The sequence below is a fragment of the Emys orbicularis genome, chromosome 4 (genome assembly GCF_028017835.1).
Source record: "Emys orbicularis isolate rEmyOrb1 chromosome 4, rEmyOrb1.hap1, whole genome shotgun sequence".
NCBI lineage: Eukaryota > Metazoa > Chordata > Testudines > Emydidae > Emys > Emys orbicularis.
In genome coordinates, this window is record NC_088686.1 from 110047437 (window position 1) to 110065512 (window position 18076).

At 43.2% G+C, this 18076-nt stretch overlaps 1 protein-coding gene across 1 annotated transcript in view; it reads left to right on the forward strand.

The window, feature by feature from the left end:
- Positions 1–1676: 1676 nt before the first annotated feature.
- The window catches only part of GAL (galanin and GMAP prepropeptide), a 47180-nt gene continuing 30780 nt past the window's right edge, over positions 1677–18076 (forward strand). Inside the window, exon 1 of the mRNA XM_065404364.1 lies at positions 1677–1757. Coding sequence (XP_065260436.1) covers positions 1677–1757 — 81 coding nt within the window. The remainder of the gene's footprint in view (positions 1758–18076) is intronic.

Genomic DNA, 18076 nt, shown 5'->3' on the forward strand with positions numbered 1-18076 from the left:
ACTAACACCCCCCCACCCCCACCCGCCATGAATTCTCTGGGATGATTGCTTTCTCCCTCCCCCCACCGCGTGGCTGGTATCAGGGAAGATCCCTGCTAGCAAAACGCGAAAAGCTCTGGGCCAATCCTCCCCCCCCCCCTTGCACTTGGCTAAATGCAGGGAAGGATTTCTTTTCAGCCACAGGCAAACAGCCCAGTAGGAACGGCCACCTCAGTCCCCTTAATTAAATTCCCTTATTTCAACCAGGTTACCCTAAGCGATATCACTCTCCTGAGGATTACACAGCAAGATAAAGAACGGATGTTGCTTGAATGCCAGCAAACACCGGGACCATACGCTGCCAGGCTGTGTCAGGCAATGATACCAGATTACTTGCTACTAGCATGGCGTGGTCAAGTGTCCTACCATGGAGGACGGAATAAGGCTGCACTGCCCAGAAACCTTGTGGCAAGGCTTTTGGAGTACCTCCAGGAGAGCTTCATGGAGATGTCCCTGGAGGATTTCCGCTCCATCTCCAGACATGTTAACAGACTTTTCCAGTAGCTGTACTGGCTGCGAATGCATCCCAAGTGCTCAGGGCAAATTAATCATTAAAAATGCTTGCTTTTAAACCATGTTTTCTATTTTAAAAGGTAAACTCACCTGAGGTCCCTTCCATGGGGTCATGGTCTTGGGTGCTGGCTTGGGAGGCTTGGGAGGGTACTTCAGTCAGGGTGAGAAACAGTTCCTGGCTGTTGGGGAGAACGGAGAGCTGGGTGCTCTCTGCCAGCTCGTCCTCCTCCTCCTCCTCCTCTTCCCCTTCCACGGAATCATCAGGTGTACCTGATGAGATTATCCCCAGCTCGGAATCCACAGTCAGAGGTGGGGTAGTGGTGGCGGCCCCCCCTAGAAATGCATTTAGCTCAGCGTAGAAGCGGCATGTCCGCGGCTCTGACCCGGAGCGACCGTTTGCCTCCTTTGCTTTTTGATAGGCTTGTCTGAGCTCCTTGACTTTCACGTGGCACTGATCTGTGTCCCTATTGTGGCCTCTCTCCATCATGCCCTTGGAAATTTTTTCATAAGTTTTGGCATTTCGTCTTTTCGAACGCAGTTCAGCTAGCACTGAATCCTCTCCCCATATAGAGATCAAATCCAGTACCTCCTGTACGGTCCATGCTGGTGCTCTTTTTCGATTATCAGCCTGCATGGTTACCTGTGCTGATGAGCTCTCTGTGGTCACCTGTGCTCTCCACGCTGTGCAAACAGGAAATGAAATTCAAATGTTCCCGGGTCTTTTCCTGTCCACCTGGCCAGTGCATGCGAGTTCAGATTGCTGGCCAGAGCGGTCACAATGGTGCACTGTGGGATAGCTCCTGGAGGCCAATAACATCGAATTGCGGCCACACTAACGCTAATTCGAATTGACAAATTCGATTTTGGCGCTACTCCGCTCGTCGGGGTGGAGTACAGAAATCGAATTAAAGGGCTCTTTAATTCGAATTAAATGGCTTCGTTGTGTGGACGGGTCAAGCGTTAATTCGAATTAAGGCAGCTAAATCCGAATTAAAGTCGTAGTGTAGACCAGGCCTCTGGCATCAGGTTCCTGCGGGAACCTAAGTCGATTTAAACCCCCATACCTGGGATCCCAAACAGGAAGGCAAAGCAACTAACACCGAGCGTTTGTGGTGTCCTTTCAGATGCAGAGGTGGACTAGTCTCCTGTTTCTATCTTTGATCTTTTGCGCCACGCTCTCAGAGACATTTGGACTCGTTTTATCAGTAAGTATAAATTTCATTTACAGGGGCTCTATCCATTAGACATGCTCAGTGTCTCAGCTGACAAGTACCAGTAAACTGACAGGCACTTGGTTAGATATAGCGCTGAGCAAAACAAAGCAAGTGCCCGAGAATATTTTGGATGCTGGATGAACAATTGGGAATATTGGACATTTTAATACTCATCTATTTATGACAAATGTGCTACAAAGCAGTTTATAAAACTAATAACCCTTGTTTTGTTTTAGTAAAGTTCAATGAATGGCCATCTTACTTAGGAAAAAAAACAAGGAATTCTCTTGTTTTACATGAAGCTTACAAAATATAAACAGCTGAGACATGACAAATTGTGTAAATCCAAACCAGTATCTAGAGGGAAATATATATACTCAGAGGCGTAGCGAACGCCCTCCGTACCCTCCGACCGGAGGGGGCCCCGCAAGGAAGGGGGCCCCTAAAAGTGACAAAATAAATACCGCATTCCAGTTTCTGCATTGTAAGGGGACCCACCCGGACATATGTTCGGAGGGGGCCACCATTCCCCTGGCTGGGGAAGTCGCTGCACGCAGCAAGAAGCGTCGGATTTCCCCACGGCACTTGCAGCTGGCCATTCACAGCGACTCAGAGCTCAAGAAACTGCTGGGAGGTGTCACCATCTCTCAGGGCGGAGTCCTGCACTTAAATCAGCCTGTGGTTTTACCTTCCAAGAAGAGGAATGGCAGGAGAGCCATCAAGAGAAGGATTGCCCCTGCTCCTGTCCCTCTTAAGTGAGAGCAGAGCAAAGGGGAGACTGCCACCCCAGATTTGGGAGAAAAGACATTAACTTGATTGCAAGGCTCTTTTCAAATGCATCAGTATGGTCTAATAAAAGCAGTTAAAATGCCTGGTCTTCTTTTGTGAATTAATTTCCTCTTTTACTATCCTACAATTTTAAGGGATCATTCAGTTGGTCAGGTAGCTGCATTGATAATATGGTATAAAAGCCTAGAAAGATAGAACTCAATCATTTCATTCAGAAATTTACATCAGAAATTGTCTAAATGGTGTCAAGTATCAGAGGGGTAGCCGTGTTAGTCTGGATCTGTAAAAAGCGACAAAGAGTCCTGTGGCACCTTATAGACCAACAGACGTATTGGAGCATAAATGTCTAAATCGTGTAGATTCTGGGAGGTGATTTCTGTGTTTTTTTCAGGCATTTCCCCAATAGATTGAAGATTAGGAACATTTTTCCCATAGTGAAGTTGATGTGTATTGCATGTTTTGTGAAAACAGAAAAAAGAACAAACTCATGACAGAAAAATTTAATCCATTACACATGAAGGATAAAGCCTATGGGCCTGGTTTTTCTTTTTGTTTTGTTTTGTTATTTTTTAGTTACCCCATTATAAAACCATTGACTCGTTTAGAGTAATATCAGATTTATACAGTATAAGTGATACTAGAATCAGGCTTTCTGAAATGATTACATACCTGGAGGGGTTCACATAAACTTTGATCACCTTTTTCAAGGGAAAACATTACCCACTTGCCAGCACACAGGTATACAGGGAGACTTACAAGTAAAAGAGAGCCATCCGCAGACGATTGTCCTGGTTAATGGGAGTCATCAAGATTCCAAACCACCATTAATGGCCCACACTTTGCATAATTACAATAGGCCCTCAGAGTTATATTTCATATTTCTAGTTTCAGATACATGAGTGGTACATTTATACAACTAGGATGACCACACTCAGTAGATTATAAGCTTTGTAATGATACCTTACAAGAGACCTTTTGCATGAAGCATATTCCAGTTATGCTAATGAGTTAAATATAATGTATTTTCATAAAATCATATAGAGTGCAACATCACACAATGGATTTGGCCTGATGTGAGGGGTTCTCTCTAGATGCTGTTTTTAAACCGGTCTCAGAAAATAGCTCACGAACAAGAGAAGCGGCTAATCAAACCTGAGAATGACAAATGGTGAACACTTGGGTTTCTGGAATGGCAAAGAACCCTTACCATGGGCTTGGGTGCCATGAGGGTTCTCTAAGAGACGGGAAGCATCTCCAAGTTAAGGGCTCCAGAGAAACTGGCCAATATTTTCAAACTTTAGGATGCCTGAATTTCAGCCCCTAAACCCACTTTTAAGCAACTAACTAAAAGTGACCTGATTTCCATAGGTGCTGAGCACTCAAAACCCCTAGTGAAATCAACAGGAGCTGTGGGTGCTCAGCTCCTCTTCAAATCAGGCCACTTATAAGTTATTTAGGTGCCTAATTTAAGGCATCTAATTTTCAAAATGTAACCAAAGCCTATTTCATGCCGTTACAGGATGAGTTTTGCTAATAGCAGATATCACTGACTAAAAAGCCAACACAAACGGTGAATCAATGGGAATGATGTCATAAAAGGATGACATATCCCCTCTGGCTTGGGTAACAAATGAAGTAGCTGCCCATTGGTTCTCAGACAACCAATCAGAAAGTATGTTTTCTCTGTCTGCACTGAGGTTATAAAAGGCTGCAGGCTCAGACAGGGTCAGCATACTACTGTGGTGATTTCAAGAGGTGGCTTTGCCAAGCCACACTTTGTCAGGCCAGTCATAATCAGGCCAGACCAGGAAGAAATCAAAGAAGGCAAACTATGAGAGAGAAAACCAAGTGAACAGAGCCAGGAACAGAAGGAAAGAGAGTCAGGCAAGCCAAGCAAAGAAAGACACAGGCAAGTGGAGCCAAGCAAGGAAACATCCACTGAAGCCAAGCAAGTCAAGAAAAAAGCTAGGCAGGCCAATTCCTGAGTAAAGACTCAGGTAAACCAAGCAGAGAAAACAAAAGAAAGCCAAGAAAGTCAAGCCAAGTGTTGCTGGAACACTAGAAGTCTGCAACATGTCCGAGACTGAGTCTGAGTCTGAGCACTCTGGTGAGACCTCAACCGCAAAAGACCCTAAGGCCAAAATCACCCGTTCTTCCCGGGCTGGGCTGCAGTTCTCTGTCAGTCGCATAGACAGATTGCTCCGCAAAGGACAATTTGCAGACCGTATTGGAGCTGGAGCCCCAGTATATATGGCCGCGGTGCTTCAATAAGTGACTCATGAGATTGTGGATATTGCTGGGGAAGTCGCTGCACGCAGCAAGAAGCGTCGGATTTCCCCACGGCACTTGCAGCTGGCCATTCACAGCGACTCAGAGCTCAAGAAACTGCTGGGAGGTGTCACCATCTCTCAGGGCGGAGTCCTGCACTTAAATCAGCCTGTGGTTTTACCTTCCAAGAAGAGGAATGGCAGGAGAGCCATCAAGAGAAGGATTGCCCCTGCTCCTGTCCCTCTTAAGTGAGAGCAGAGCAAAGGGGAGACTGCCACCCCAGATTTGGGAGAAAAGACATTAACTTGATTGCAAGGCTCTTTTCAAATGCATCAGTATGGTCTAATAAAAGCAGTTAAAATGCCTGGTCTTCTTTTGTGAATTAATTTCCTCTTTTACTATCCTACAATTTTAAGGGATCATTCAGTTGGTCAGGTAGCTGCATTGATAATATGGTATAAAAGCCTAGAAAGATAGAACTCAATCATTTCATTCAGAAATTTACATCAGAAATTGTCTAAATGGTGTCAAGTATCAGAGGGGTAGCCGTGTTAGTCTGGATCTGTAAAAAGCGACAAAGAGTCCTGTGGCACCTTATAGACCAACAGACGTATTGGAGCATAAATGTCTAAATCGTGTAGATTCTGGGAGGTGATTTCTGTGTTTTTTTCAGGCATTTCCCCAATAGATTGAAGATTAGGAACATTTTTCCCATAGTGAAGTTGATGTGTATTGCATGTTTTGTGAAAACAGAAAAAAGAACAAACTCATGACAGAAAAATTTAATCCATTACACATGAAGGATAAAGCCTATGGGCCTGGTTTTTCTTTTTGTTTTGTTTTGTTATTTTTTAGTTACCCCATTATAAAACCATTGACTCGTTTAGAGTAATATCAGATTTATACAGTATAAGTGATACTAGAATCAGGCTTTCTGAAATGATTACATACCTGGAGGGGTTCACATAAACTTTGATCACCTTTTTCAAGGGAAAACATTACCCACTTGCCAGCACACAGGTATACAGGGAGACTTACAAGTAAAAGAGAGCCATCCGCAGACGATTGTCCTGGTTAATGGGAGTCATCAAGATTCCAAACCACCATTAATGGCCCACACTTTGCATAATTACAATAGGCCCTCAGAGTTATATTTCATATTTCTAGTTTCAGATACATGAGTGGTACATTTATACAACTAGGATGACCACACTCAGTAGATTATAAGCTTTGTAATGATACCTTACAAGAGACCTTTTGCATGAAGCATATTCCAGTTATGCTAATGAGTTAAATATAATGTATTTTCATAAAATCATATAGAGTGCAACATCACACAATGGATTTGGCCTGATGTGAGGGGTTCTCTCTAGATGCTGTTTTTAAACCGGTCTCAGAAAATAGCTCACGAACAAGAGAAGCGGCTAATCAAACCTGAGAATGACAAATGGTGAACACTTGGGTTTCTGGAATGGCAAAGAACCCTTACCATGGGCTTGGGTGCCATGAGGGTTCTCTAAGAGACGGGAAGCATCTCCAAGTTAAGGGCTCCAGAGAAACTGGCCAATATTTTCAAACTTTAGGATGCCTGAATTTCAGCCCCTAAACCCACTTTTAAGCAACTAACTAAAAGTGACCTGATTTCCATAGGTGCTGAGCACTCAAAACCCCTAGTGAAATCAACAGGAGCTGTGGGTGCTCAGCTCCTCTTCAAATCAGGCCACTTATAAGTTATTTAGGTGCCTAATTTAAGGCATCTAATTTTCAAAATGTAACCAAAGCCTATTTCATGCCGTTACAGGATGAGTTTTGCTAATAGCAGATATCACTGACTAAAAAGCCAACACAAACGGTGAATCAATGGGAATGATGTCATAAAAGGATGACATATCCCCTCTGGCTTGGGTAACAAATGAAGTAGCTGCCCATTGGTTCTCAGACAACCAATCAGAAAGTATGTTTTCTCTGTCTGCACTGAGGTTATAAAAGGCTGCAGGCTCAGACAGGGTCAGCATACTACTGTGGTGATTTCAAGAGGTGGCTTTGCCAAGCCACACTTTGTCAGGCCAGTCATAATCAGGCCAGACCAGGAAGAAATCAAAGAAGGCAAACTATGAGAGAGAAAACCAAGTGAACAGAGCCAGGAACAGAAGGAAAGAGAGTCAGGCAAGCCAAGCAAAGAAAGACACAGGCAAGTGGAGCCAAGCAAGGAAACATCCACTGAAGCCAAGCAAGTCAAGAAAAAAGCTAGGCAGGCCAATTCCTGAGTAAAGACTCAGGTAAACCAAGCAGAGAAAACAAAAGAAAGCCAAGAAAGTCAAGCCAAGTGTTGCTGGAACACTAGAAGTCTGCAACATGTCCGAGACTGAGTCTGAGTCTGAGCACTCTGGTGAGACCTCAACCGCAAAAGACCCTAAGGCCAAAATCACCCGTTCTTCCCGGGCTGGGCTGCAGTTCTCTGTCAGTCGCATAGACAGATTGCTCCGCAAAGGACAATTTGCAGACCGTATTGGAGCTGGAGCCCCAGTATATATGGCCGCGGTGCTTCAATAAGTGACTCATGAGATTGTGGATATTGCTGGGGAAGTCGCTGCACGCAGCAAGAAGCGTCGGATTTCCCCACGGCACTTGCAGCTGGCCATTCACAGCGACTCAGAGCTCAAGAAACTGCTGGGAGGTGTCACCATCTCTCAGGGCGGAGTCCTGCACTTAAATCAGCCTGTGGTTTTACCTTCCAAGAAGAGGAATGGCAGGAGAGCCATCAAGAGAAGGATTGCCCCTGCTCCTGTCCCTCTTAAGTGAGAGCAGAGCAAAGGGGAGACTGCCACCCCAGATTTGGGAGAAAAGACATTAACTTGATTGCAAGGCTCTTTTCAAATGCATCAGTATGGTCTAATAAAAGCAGTTAAAATGCCTGGTCTTCTTTTGTGAATTAATTTCCTCTTTTACTATCCTACAATTTTAAGGGATCATTCAGTTGGTCAGGTAGCTGCATTGATAATATGGTATAAAAGCCTAGAAAGATAGAACTCAATCATTTCATTCAGAAATTTACATCAGAAATTGTCTAAATGGTGTCAAGTATCAGAGGGGTAGCCGTGTTAGTCTGGATCTGTAAAAAGCGACAAAGAGTCCTGTGGCACCTTATAGACCAACAGACGTATTGGAGCATAAATGTCTAAATCGTGTAGATTCTGGGAGGTGATTTCTGTGTTTTTTTCAGGCATTTCCCCAATAGATTGAAGATTAGGAACATTTTTCCCATAGTGAAGTTGATGTGTATTGCATGTTTTGTGAAAACAGAAAAAAGAACAAACTCATGACAGAAAAATTTAATCCATTACACATGAAGGATAAAGCCTATGGGCCTGGTTTTTCTTTTTGTTTTGTTTTGTTATTTTTTAGTTACCCCATTATAAAACCATTGACTCGTTTAGAGTAATATCAGATTTATACAGTATAAGTGATACTAGAATCAGGCTTTCTGAAATGATTACATACCTGGAGGGGTTCACATAAACTTTGATCACCTTTTTCAAGGGAAAACATTACCCACTTGCCAGCACACAGGTATACAGGGAGACTTACAAGTAAAAGAGAGCCATCCGCAGACGATTGTCCTGGTTAATGGGAGTCATCAAGATTCCAAACCACCATTAATGGCCCACACTTTGCATAATTACAATAGGCCCTCAGAGTTATATTTCATATTTCTAGTTTCAGATACATGAGTGGTACATTTATACAACTAGGATGACCACACTCAGTAGATTATAAGCTTTGTAATGATACCTTACAAGAGACCTTTTGCATGAAGCATATTCCAGTTATGCTAATGAGTTAAATATAATGTATTTTCATAAAATCATATAGAGTGCAACATCACACAATGGATTTGGCCTGATGTGAGGGGTTCTCTCTAGATGCTGTTTTTAAACCGGTCTCAGAAAATAGCTCACGAACAAGAGAAGCGGCTAATCAAACCTGAGAATGACAAATGGTGAACACTTGGGTTTCTGGAATGGCAAAGAACCCTTACCATGGGCTTGGGTGCCATGAGGGTTCTCTAAGAGACGGGAAGCATCTCCAAGTTAAGGGCTCCAGAGAAACTGGCCAATATTTTCAAACTTTAGGATGCCTGAATTTCAGCCCCTAAACCCACTTTTAAGCAACTAACTAAAAGTGACCTGATTTCCATAGGTGCTGAGCACTCAAAACCCCTAGTGAAATCAACAGGAGCTGTGGGTGCTCAGCTCCTCTTCAAATCAGGCCACTTATAAGTTATTTAGGTGCCTAATTTAAGGCATCTAATTTTCAAAATGTAACCAAAGCCTATTTCATGCCGTTACAGGATGAGTTTTGCTAATAGCAGATATCACTGACTAAAAAGCCAACACAAACGGTGAATCAATGGGAATGATGTCATAAAAGGATGACATATCCCCTCTGGCTTGGGTAACAAATGAAGTAGCTGCCCATTGGTTCTCAGACAACCAATCAGAAAGTATGTTTTCTCTGTCTGCACTGAGGTTATAAAAGGCTGCAGGCTCAGACAGGGTCAGCATACTACTGTGGTGATTTCAAGAGGTGGCTTTGCCAAGCCACACTTTGTCAGGCCAGTCATAATCAGGCCAGACCAGGAAGAAATCAAAGAAGGCAAACTATGAGAGAGAAAACCAAGTGAACAGAGCCAGGAACAGAAGGAAAGAGAGTCAGGCAAGCCAAGCAAAGAAAGACACAGGCAAGTGGAGCCAAGCAAGGAAACATCCACTGAAGCCAAGCAAGTCAAGAAAAAAGCTAGGCAGGCCAATTCCTGAGTAAAGACTCAGGTAAACCAAGCAGAGAAAACAAAAGAAAGCCAAGAAAGTCAAGCCAAGTGTTGCTGGAACACTAGAAGTCTGCAACATGTCCGAGACTGAGTCTGAGTCTGAGCACTCTGGTGAGACCTCAACCGCAAAAGACCCTAAGGCCAAAATCACCCGTTCTTCCCGGGCTGGGCTGCAGTTCTCTGTCAGTCGCATAGACAGATTGCTCCGCAAAGGACAATTTGCAGACCGTATTGGAGCTGGAGCCCCAGTATATATGGCCGCGGTGCTTCAATAAGTGACTCATGAGATTGTGGATATTGCTGGGGAAGTCGCTGCACGCAGCAAGAAGCGTCGGATTTCCCCACGGCACTTGCAGCTGGCCATTCACAGCGACTCAGAGCTCAAGAAACTGCTGGGAGGTGTCACCATCTCTCAGGGCGGAGTCCTGCACTTAAATCAGCCTGTGGTTTTACCTTCCAAGAAGAGGAATGGCAGGAGAGCCATCAAGAGAAGGATTGCCCCTGCTCCTGTCCCTCTTAAGTGAGAGCAGAGCAAAGGGGAGACTGCCACCCCAGATTTGGGAGAAAAGACATTAACTTGATTGCAAGGCTCTTTTCAAATGCATCAGTATGGTCTAATAAAAGCAGTTAAAATGCCTGGTCTTCTTTTGTGAATTAATTTCCTCTTTTACTATCCTACAATTTTAAGGGATCATTCAGTTGGTCAGGTAGCTGCATTGATAATATGGTATAAAAGCCTAGAAAGATAGAACTCAATCATTTCATTCAGAAATTTACATCAGAAATTGTCTAAATGGTGTCAAGTATCAGAGGGGTAGCCGTGTTAGTCTGGATCTGTAAAAAGCGACAAAGAGTCCTGTGGCACCTTATAGACCAACAGACGTATTGGAGCATAAATGTCTAAATCGTGTAGATTCTGGGAGGTGATTTCTGTGTTTTTTTCAGGCATTTCCCCAATAGATTGAAGATTAGGAACATTTTTCCCATAGTGAAGTTGATGTGTATTGCATGTTTTGTGAAAACAGAAAAAAGAACAAACTCATGACAGAAAAATTTAATCCATTACACATGAAGGATAAAGCCTATGGGCCTGGTTTTTCTTTTTGTTTTGTTTTGTTATTTTTTAGTTACCCCATTATAAAACCATTGACTCGTTTAGAGTAATATCAGATTTATACAGTATAAGTGATACTAGAATCAGGCTTTCTGAAATGATTACATACCTGGAGGGGTTCACATAAACTTTGATCACCTTTTTCAAGGGAAAACATTACCCACTTGCCAGCACACAGGTATACAGGGAGACTTACAAGTAAAAGAGAGCCATCCGCAGACGATTGTCCTGGTTAATGGGAGTCATCAAGATTCCAAACCACCATTAATGGCCCACACTTTGCATAATTACAATAGGCCCTCAGAGTTATATTTCATATTTCTAGTTTCAGATACATGAGTGGTACATTTATACAACTAGGATGACCACACTCAGTAGATTATAAGCTTTGTAATGATACCTTACAAGAGACCTTTTGCATGAAGCATATTCCAGTTATGCTAATGAGTTAAATATAATGTATTTTCATAAAATCATATAGAGTGCAACATCACACAATGGATTTGGCCTGATGTGAGGGGTTCTCTCTAGATGCTGTTTTTAAACCGGTCTCAGAAAATAGCTCACGAACAAGAGAAGCGGCTAATCAAACCTGAGAATGACAAATGGTGAACACTTGGGTTTCTGGAATGGCAAAGAACCCTTACCATGGGCTTGGGTGCCATGAGGGTTCTCTAAGAGACGGGAAGCATCTCCAAGTTAAGGGCTCCAGAGAAACTGGCCAATATTTTCAAACTTTAGGATGCCTGAATTTCAGCCCCTAAACCCACTTTTAAGCAACTAACTAAAAGTGACCTGATTTCCATAGGTGCTGAGCACTCAAAACCCCTAGTGAAATCAACAGGAGCTGTGGGTGCTCAGCTCCTCTTCAAATCAGGCCACTTATAAGTTATTTAGGTGCCTAATTTAAGGCATCTAATTTTCAAAATGTAACCAAAGCCTATTTCATGCCGTTACAGGATGAGTTTTGCTAATAGCAGATATCACTGACTAAAAAGCCAACACAAACGGTGAATCAATGGGAATGATGTCATAAAAGGATGACATATCCCCTCTGGCTTGGGTAACAAATGAAGTAGCTGCCCATTGGTTCTCAGACAACCAATCAGAAAGTATGTTTTCTCTGTCTGCACTGAGGTTATAAAAGGCTGCAGGCTCAGACAGGGTCAGCATACTACTGTGGTGATTTCAAGAGGTGGCTTTGCCAAGCCACACTTTGTCAGGCCAGTCATAATCAGGCCAGACCAGGAAGAAATCAAAGAAGGCAAACTATGAGAGAGAAAACCAAGTGAACAGAGCCAGGAACAGAAGGAAAGAGAGTCAGGCAAGCCAAGCAAAGAAAGACACAGGCAAGTGGAGCCAAGCAAGGAAACATCCACTGAAGCCAAGCAAGTCAAGAAAAAAGCTAGGCAGGCCAATTCCTGAGTAAAGACTCAGGTAAACCAAGCAGAGAAAACAAAAGAAAGCCAAGAAAGTCAAGCCAAGTGTTGCTGGAACACTAGAAGTCTGCAACATGTCCGAGACTGAGTCTGAGTCTGAGCACTCTGGTGAGACCTCAACCGCAAAAGACCCTAAGGCCAAAATCACCCGTTCTTCCCGGGCTGGGCTGCAGTTCTCTGTCAGTCGCATAGACAGATTGCTCCGCAAAGGACAATTTGCAGACCGTATTGGAGCTGGAGCCCCAGTATATATGGCCGCGGTGCTTCAATAAGTGACTCATGAGATTGTGGATATTGCTGGGGAAGTCGCTGCACGCAGCAAGAAGCGTCGGATTTCCCCACGGCACTTGCAGCTGGCCATTCACAGCGACTCAGAGCTCAAGAAACTGCTGGGAGGTGTCACCATCTCTCAGGGCGGAGTCCTGCACTTAAATCAGCCTGTGGTTTTACCTTCCAAGAAGAGGAATGGCAGGAGAGCCATCAAGAGAAGGATTGCCCCTGCTCCTGTCCCTCTTAAGTGAGAGCAGAGCAAAGGGGAGACTGCCACCCCAGATTTGGGAGAAAAGACATTAACTTGATTGCAAGGCTCTTTTCAAATGCATCAGTATGGTCTAATAAAAGCAGTTAAAATGCCTGGTCTTCTTTTGTGAATTAATTTCCTCTTTTACTATCCTACAATTTTAAGGGATCATTCAGTTGGTCAGGTAGCTGCATTGATAATATGGTATAAAAGCCTAGAAAGATAGAACTCAATCATTTCATTCAGAAATTTACATCAGAAATTGTCTAAATGGTGTCAAGTATCAGAGGGGTAGCCGTGTTAGTCTGGATCTGTAAAAAGCGACAAAGAGTCCTGTGGCACCTTATAGACCAACAGACGTATTGGAGCATAAATGTCTAAATCGTGTAGATTCTGGGAGGTGATTTCTGTGTTTTTTTCAGGCATTTCCCCAATAGATTGAAGATTAGGAACATTTTTCCCATAGTGAAGTTGATGTGTATTGCATGTTTTGTGAAAACAGAAAAAAGAACAAACTCATGACAGAAAAATTTAATCCATTACACATGAAGGATAAAGCCTATGGGCCTGGTTTTTCTTTTTGTTTTGTTTTGTTATTTTTTAGTTACCCCATTATAAAACCATTGACTCGTTTAGAGTAATATCAGATTTATACAGTATAAGTGATACTAGAATCAGGCTTTCTGAAATGATTACATACCTGGAGGGGTTCACATAAACTTTGATCACCTTTTTCAAGGGAAAACATTACCCACTTGCCAGCACACAGGTATACAGGGAGACTTACAAGTAAAAGAGAGCCATCCGCAGACGATTGTCCTGGTTAATGGGAGTCATCAAGATTCCAAACCACCATTAATGGCCCACACTTTGCATAATTACAATAGGCCCTCAGAGTTATATTTCATATTTCTAGTTTCAGATACATGAGTGGTACATTTATACAACTAGGATGACCACACTCAGTAGATTATAAGCTTTGTAATGATACCTTACAAGAGACCTTTTGCATGAAGCATATTCCAGTTATGCTAATGAGTTAAATATAATGTATTTTCATAAAATCATATAGAGTGCAACATCACACAATGGATTTGGCCTGATGTGAGGGGTTCTCTCTAGATGCTGTTTTTAAACCGGTCTCAGAAAATAGCTCACGAACAAGAGAAGCGGCTAATCAAACCTGAGAATGACAAATGGTGAACACTTGGGTTTCTGGAATGGCAAAGAACCCTTACCATGGGCTTGGGTGCCATGAGGGTTCTCTAAGAGACGGGAAGCATCTCCAAGTTAAGGGCTCCAGAGAAACTGGCCAATATTTTCAAACTTTAGGATGCCTGAATTTCAGCCCCTAAACCCACTTTTAAGCAACTAACTAAAAGTGACCTGATTTCCATAGGTGCTGAGCACTCAAAACCCCTAGTGAAATCAACAGGAGCTGTGGGTGCTCAGCTCCTCTTCAAATCAGGCCACTTATAAGTTATTTAGGTGCCTAATTTAAGGCATCTAATTTTCAAAATGTAACCAAAGCCTATTTCATGCCGTTACAGGATGAGTTTTGCTAATAGCAGATATCACTGACTAAAAAGCCAACACAAACGGTGAATCAATGGGAATGATGTCATAAAAGGATGACATATCCCCTCTGGCTTGGGTAACAAATGAAGTAGCTGCCCATTGGTTCTCAGACAACCAATCAGAAAGTATGTTTTCTCTGTCTGCACTGAGGTTATAAAAGGCTGCAGGCTCAGACAGGGTCAGCATACTACTGTGGTGATTTCAAGAGGTGGCTTTGCCAAGCCACACTTTGTCAGGCCAGTCATAATCAGGCCAGACCAGGAAGAAATCAAAGAAGGCAAACTATGAGAGAGAAAACCAAGTGAACAGAGCCAGGAACAGAAGGAAAGAGAGTCAGGCAAGCCAAGCAAAGAAAGACACAGGCAAGTGGAGCCAAGCAAGGAAACATCCACTGAAGCCAAGCAAGTCAAGAAAAAAGCTAGGCAGGCCAATTCCTGAGTAAAGACTCAGGTAAACCAAGCAGAGAAAACAAAAGAAAGCCAAGAAAGTCAAGCCAAGTGTTGCTGGAACACTAGAAGTCTGCAACATGTCCGAGACTGAGTCTGAGTCTGAGTCTGAGCACTCTGGTGAGACCTCAACCGCAAAAGACCCTAAGGCCAAAATCACCCGTTCTTCCCGGGCTGGGCTGCAGTTCTCTGTCAGTCGCATAGACAGATTGCTCCGCAAAGGACAATTTGCAGACCGTATTGGAGCTGGAGCCCCAGTATATATGGCCGCGGTGCTTCAATAAGTGACTCATGAGATTGTGGATATTGCTGGGGAAGTCGCTGCACGCAGCAAGAAGCGTCGGATTTCCCCACGGCACTTGCAGCTGGCCATTCACAGCGACTCAGAGCTCAAGAAACTGCTGGGAGGTGTCACCATCTCTCAGGGCGGAGTCCTGCACTTAAATCAGCCTGTGGTTTTACCTTCCAAGAAGAGGAATGGCAGGAGAGCCATCAAGAGAAGGATTGCCCCTGCTCCTGTCCCTCTTAAGTGAGAGCAGAGCAAAGGGGAGACTGCCACCCCAGATTTGGGAGAAAAGACATTAACTTGATTGCAAGGCTCTTTTCAAATGCATCAGTATGGTCTAATAAAAGCAGTTAAAATGCCTGGTCTTCTTTTGTGAATTAATTTCCTCTTTTACTATCCTACAATTTTAAGGGATCATTCAGTTGGTCAGGTAGCTGCATTGATAATATGGTATAAAAGCCTAGAAAGATAGAACTCAATCATTTCATTCAGAAATTTACATCAGAAATTGTCTAAATGGTGTCAAGTATCAGAGGGGTAGCCGTGTTAGTCTGGATCTGTAAAAAGCGACAAAGAGTCCTGTGGCACCTTATAGACCAACAGACGTATTGGAGCATAAATGTCTAAATCGTGTAGATTCTGGGAGGTGATTTCTGTGTTTTTTTCAGGCATTTCCCCAATAGATTGAAGATTAGGAACATTTTTCCCATAGTGAAGTTGATGTGTATTGCATGTTTTGTGAAAACAGAAAAAAGAACAAACTCATGACAGAAAAATTTAATCCATTACACATGAAGGATAAAGCCTATGGGCCTGGTTTTTCTTTTTGTTTTGTTTTGTTATTTTTTAGTTACCCCATTATAAAACCATTGACTCGTTTAGAGTAATATCAGATTTATACAGTATAAGTGATACTAGAATCAGGCTTTCTGAAATGATTACATACCTGGAGGGGTTCACATAAACTTTGATCACCTTTTTCAAGGGAAAACATTACCCACTTGCCAGCACACAGGTATACAGGGAGACTTACAAGTAAAAGAGAGCCATCCGCAGACGATTGTCCTGGTTAATGGGAGTCATCAAGATTCCAAACCACCATTAATGGCCCACACTTTGCATAATTACAATAGGCCCTCAGAGTTATATTTCATATTTCTAGTTTCAGATACATGAGTGGTACATTTATACAACTAGGATGACCACACTCAGTAGATTATAAGCTTTGTAATGATACCTTACAAGAGACCTTTTGCATGAAGCATATTCCAGTTATGCTAATGAGTTAAATATAATGTATTTTCATAAAATCATATAGAGTGCAACATCACACAATGGATTTGGCCTGATGTGAGGGGTTCTCTCTAGATGCTGTTTTTAAACCGGTCTCAGAAAATAGCTCACGAACAAGAGAAGCGGCTAATCAAACCTGAGAATGACAAATGGTGAACACTTGGGTTTCTGGAATGGCAAAGAACCCTTACCATGGGCTTGGGTGCCATGAGGGTTCTCTAAGAGACGGGAAGCATCTCCAAGTTAAGGGCTCCAGAGAAACTGGCCAATATTTTCAAACTTTAGGATGCCTGAATTTCAGCCCCTAAACCCACTTTTAAGCAACTAACTAAAAGTGACCTGATTTCCATAGGTGCTGAGCACTCAAAACCCCTAGTGAAATCAACAGGAGCTGTGGGTGCTCAGCTCCTCTTCAAATCAGGCCACTTATAAGTTATTTAGGTGCCTAATTTAAGGCATCTAATTTTCAAAATGTAACCAAAGCCTATTTCATGCCGTTACAGGATGAGTTTTGCTAATAGCAGATATCACTGACTAAAAAGCCAACACAAACGGTGAATCAATGGGAATGATGTCATAAAAGGATGACATATCCCCTCTGGCTTGGGTAACAAATGAAGTAGCTGCCCATTGGTTCTCAGACAACCAATCAGAAAGTATGTTTTCTCTGTCTGCACTGAGGTTATAAAAGGCTGCAGGCTCAGACAGGGTCAGCATACTACTGTGGTGATTTCAAGAGGTGGCTTTGCCAAGCCACACTTTGTCAGGCCAGTCATAATCAGGCCAGACCAGGAAGAAATCAAAGAAGGCAAACTATGAGAGAGAAAACCAAGTGAACAGAGCCAGGAACAGAAGGAAAGAGAGTCAGGCAAGCCAAGCAAAGAAAGACACAGGCAAGTGGAGCCAAGCAAGGAAACATCCACTGAAGCCAAGCAAGTCAAGAAAAAAGCTAGGCAGGCCAATTCCTGAGTAAAGACTCAGGTAAACCAAGCAGAGAAAACAAAAGAAAGCCAAGAAAGTCAAGCCAAGTGTTGCTGGAACACTAGAAGTCTGCAACATGTCCGAGACTGAGTCTGAGTCTGAGTCTGAGCACTCTGGTGAGACCTCAACCGCAAAAGACCCTAAGGCCAAAATCACCCGTTCTTCCCGGGCTGGGCTGCAGTTCTCTGTCAGTCGCATAGACAGATTGCTCCGCAAAGGACAATTTGCAGACCGTATTGGAGCTGGAGCCCCAGTATATATGGCCGCGGTGCTTCAATAAGTGACTCATGAGATTGTGGATATTGCTGGGGAAGTCGCTGCACGCAGCAAGAAGCGTCGGATTTCCCCACGGCACTTGCAGCTGGCCATTCACAGCGACTCAGAGCTCAAGAAACTGCTGGGAGGTGTCACCATCTCTCAGGGCGGAGTCCTGCACTTAAATCAGCCTGTGGTTTTACCTTCCAAGAAGAGGAATGGCAGGAGAGCCATCAAGAGAAGGATTGCCCCTGCTCCTGTCCCTCTTAAGTGAGAGCAGAGCAAAGGGGAGACTGCCACCCCAGATTTGGGAGAAAAGACATTAACTTGATTGCAAGGCTCTTTTCAAATGCATCAGTATGGTCTAATAAAAGCAGTTAAAATGCCTGGTCTTCTTTTGTGAATTAATTTCCTCTTTTACTATCCTACAATTTTAAGGGATCATTCAGTTGGTCAGGTAGCTGCATTGATAATATGGTATAAAAGCCTAGAAAGATAGAACTCAATCATTTC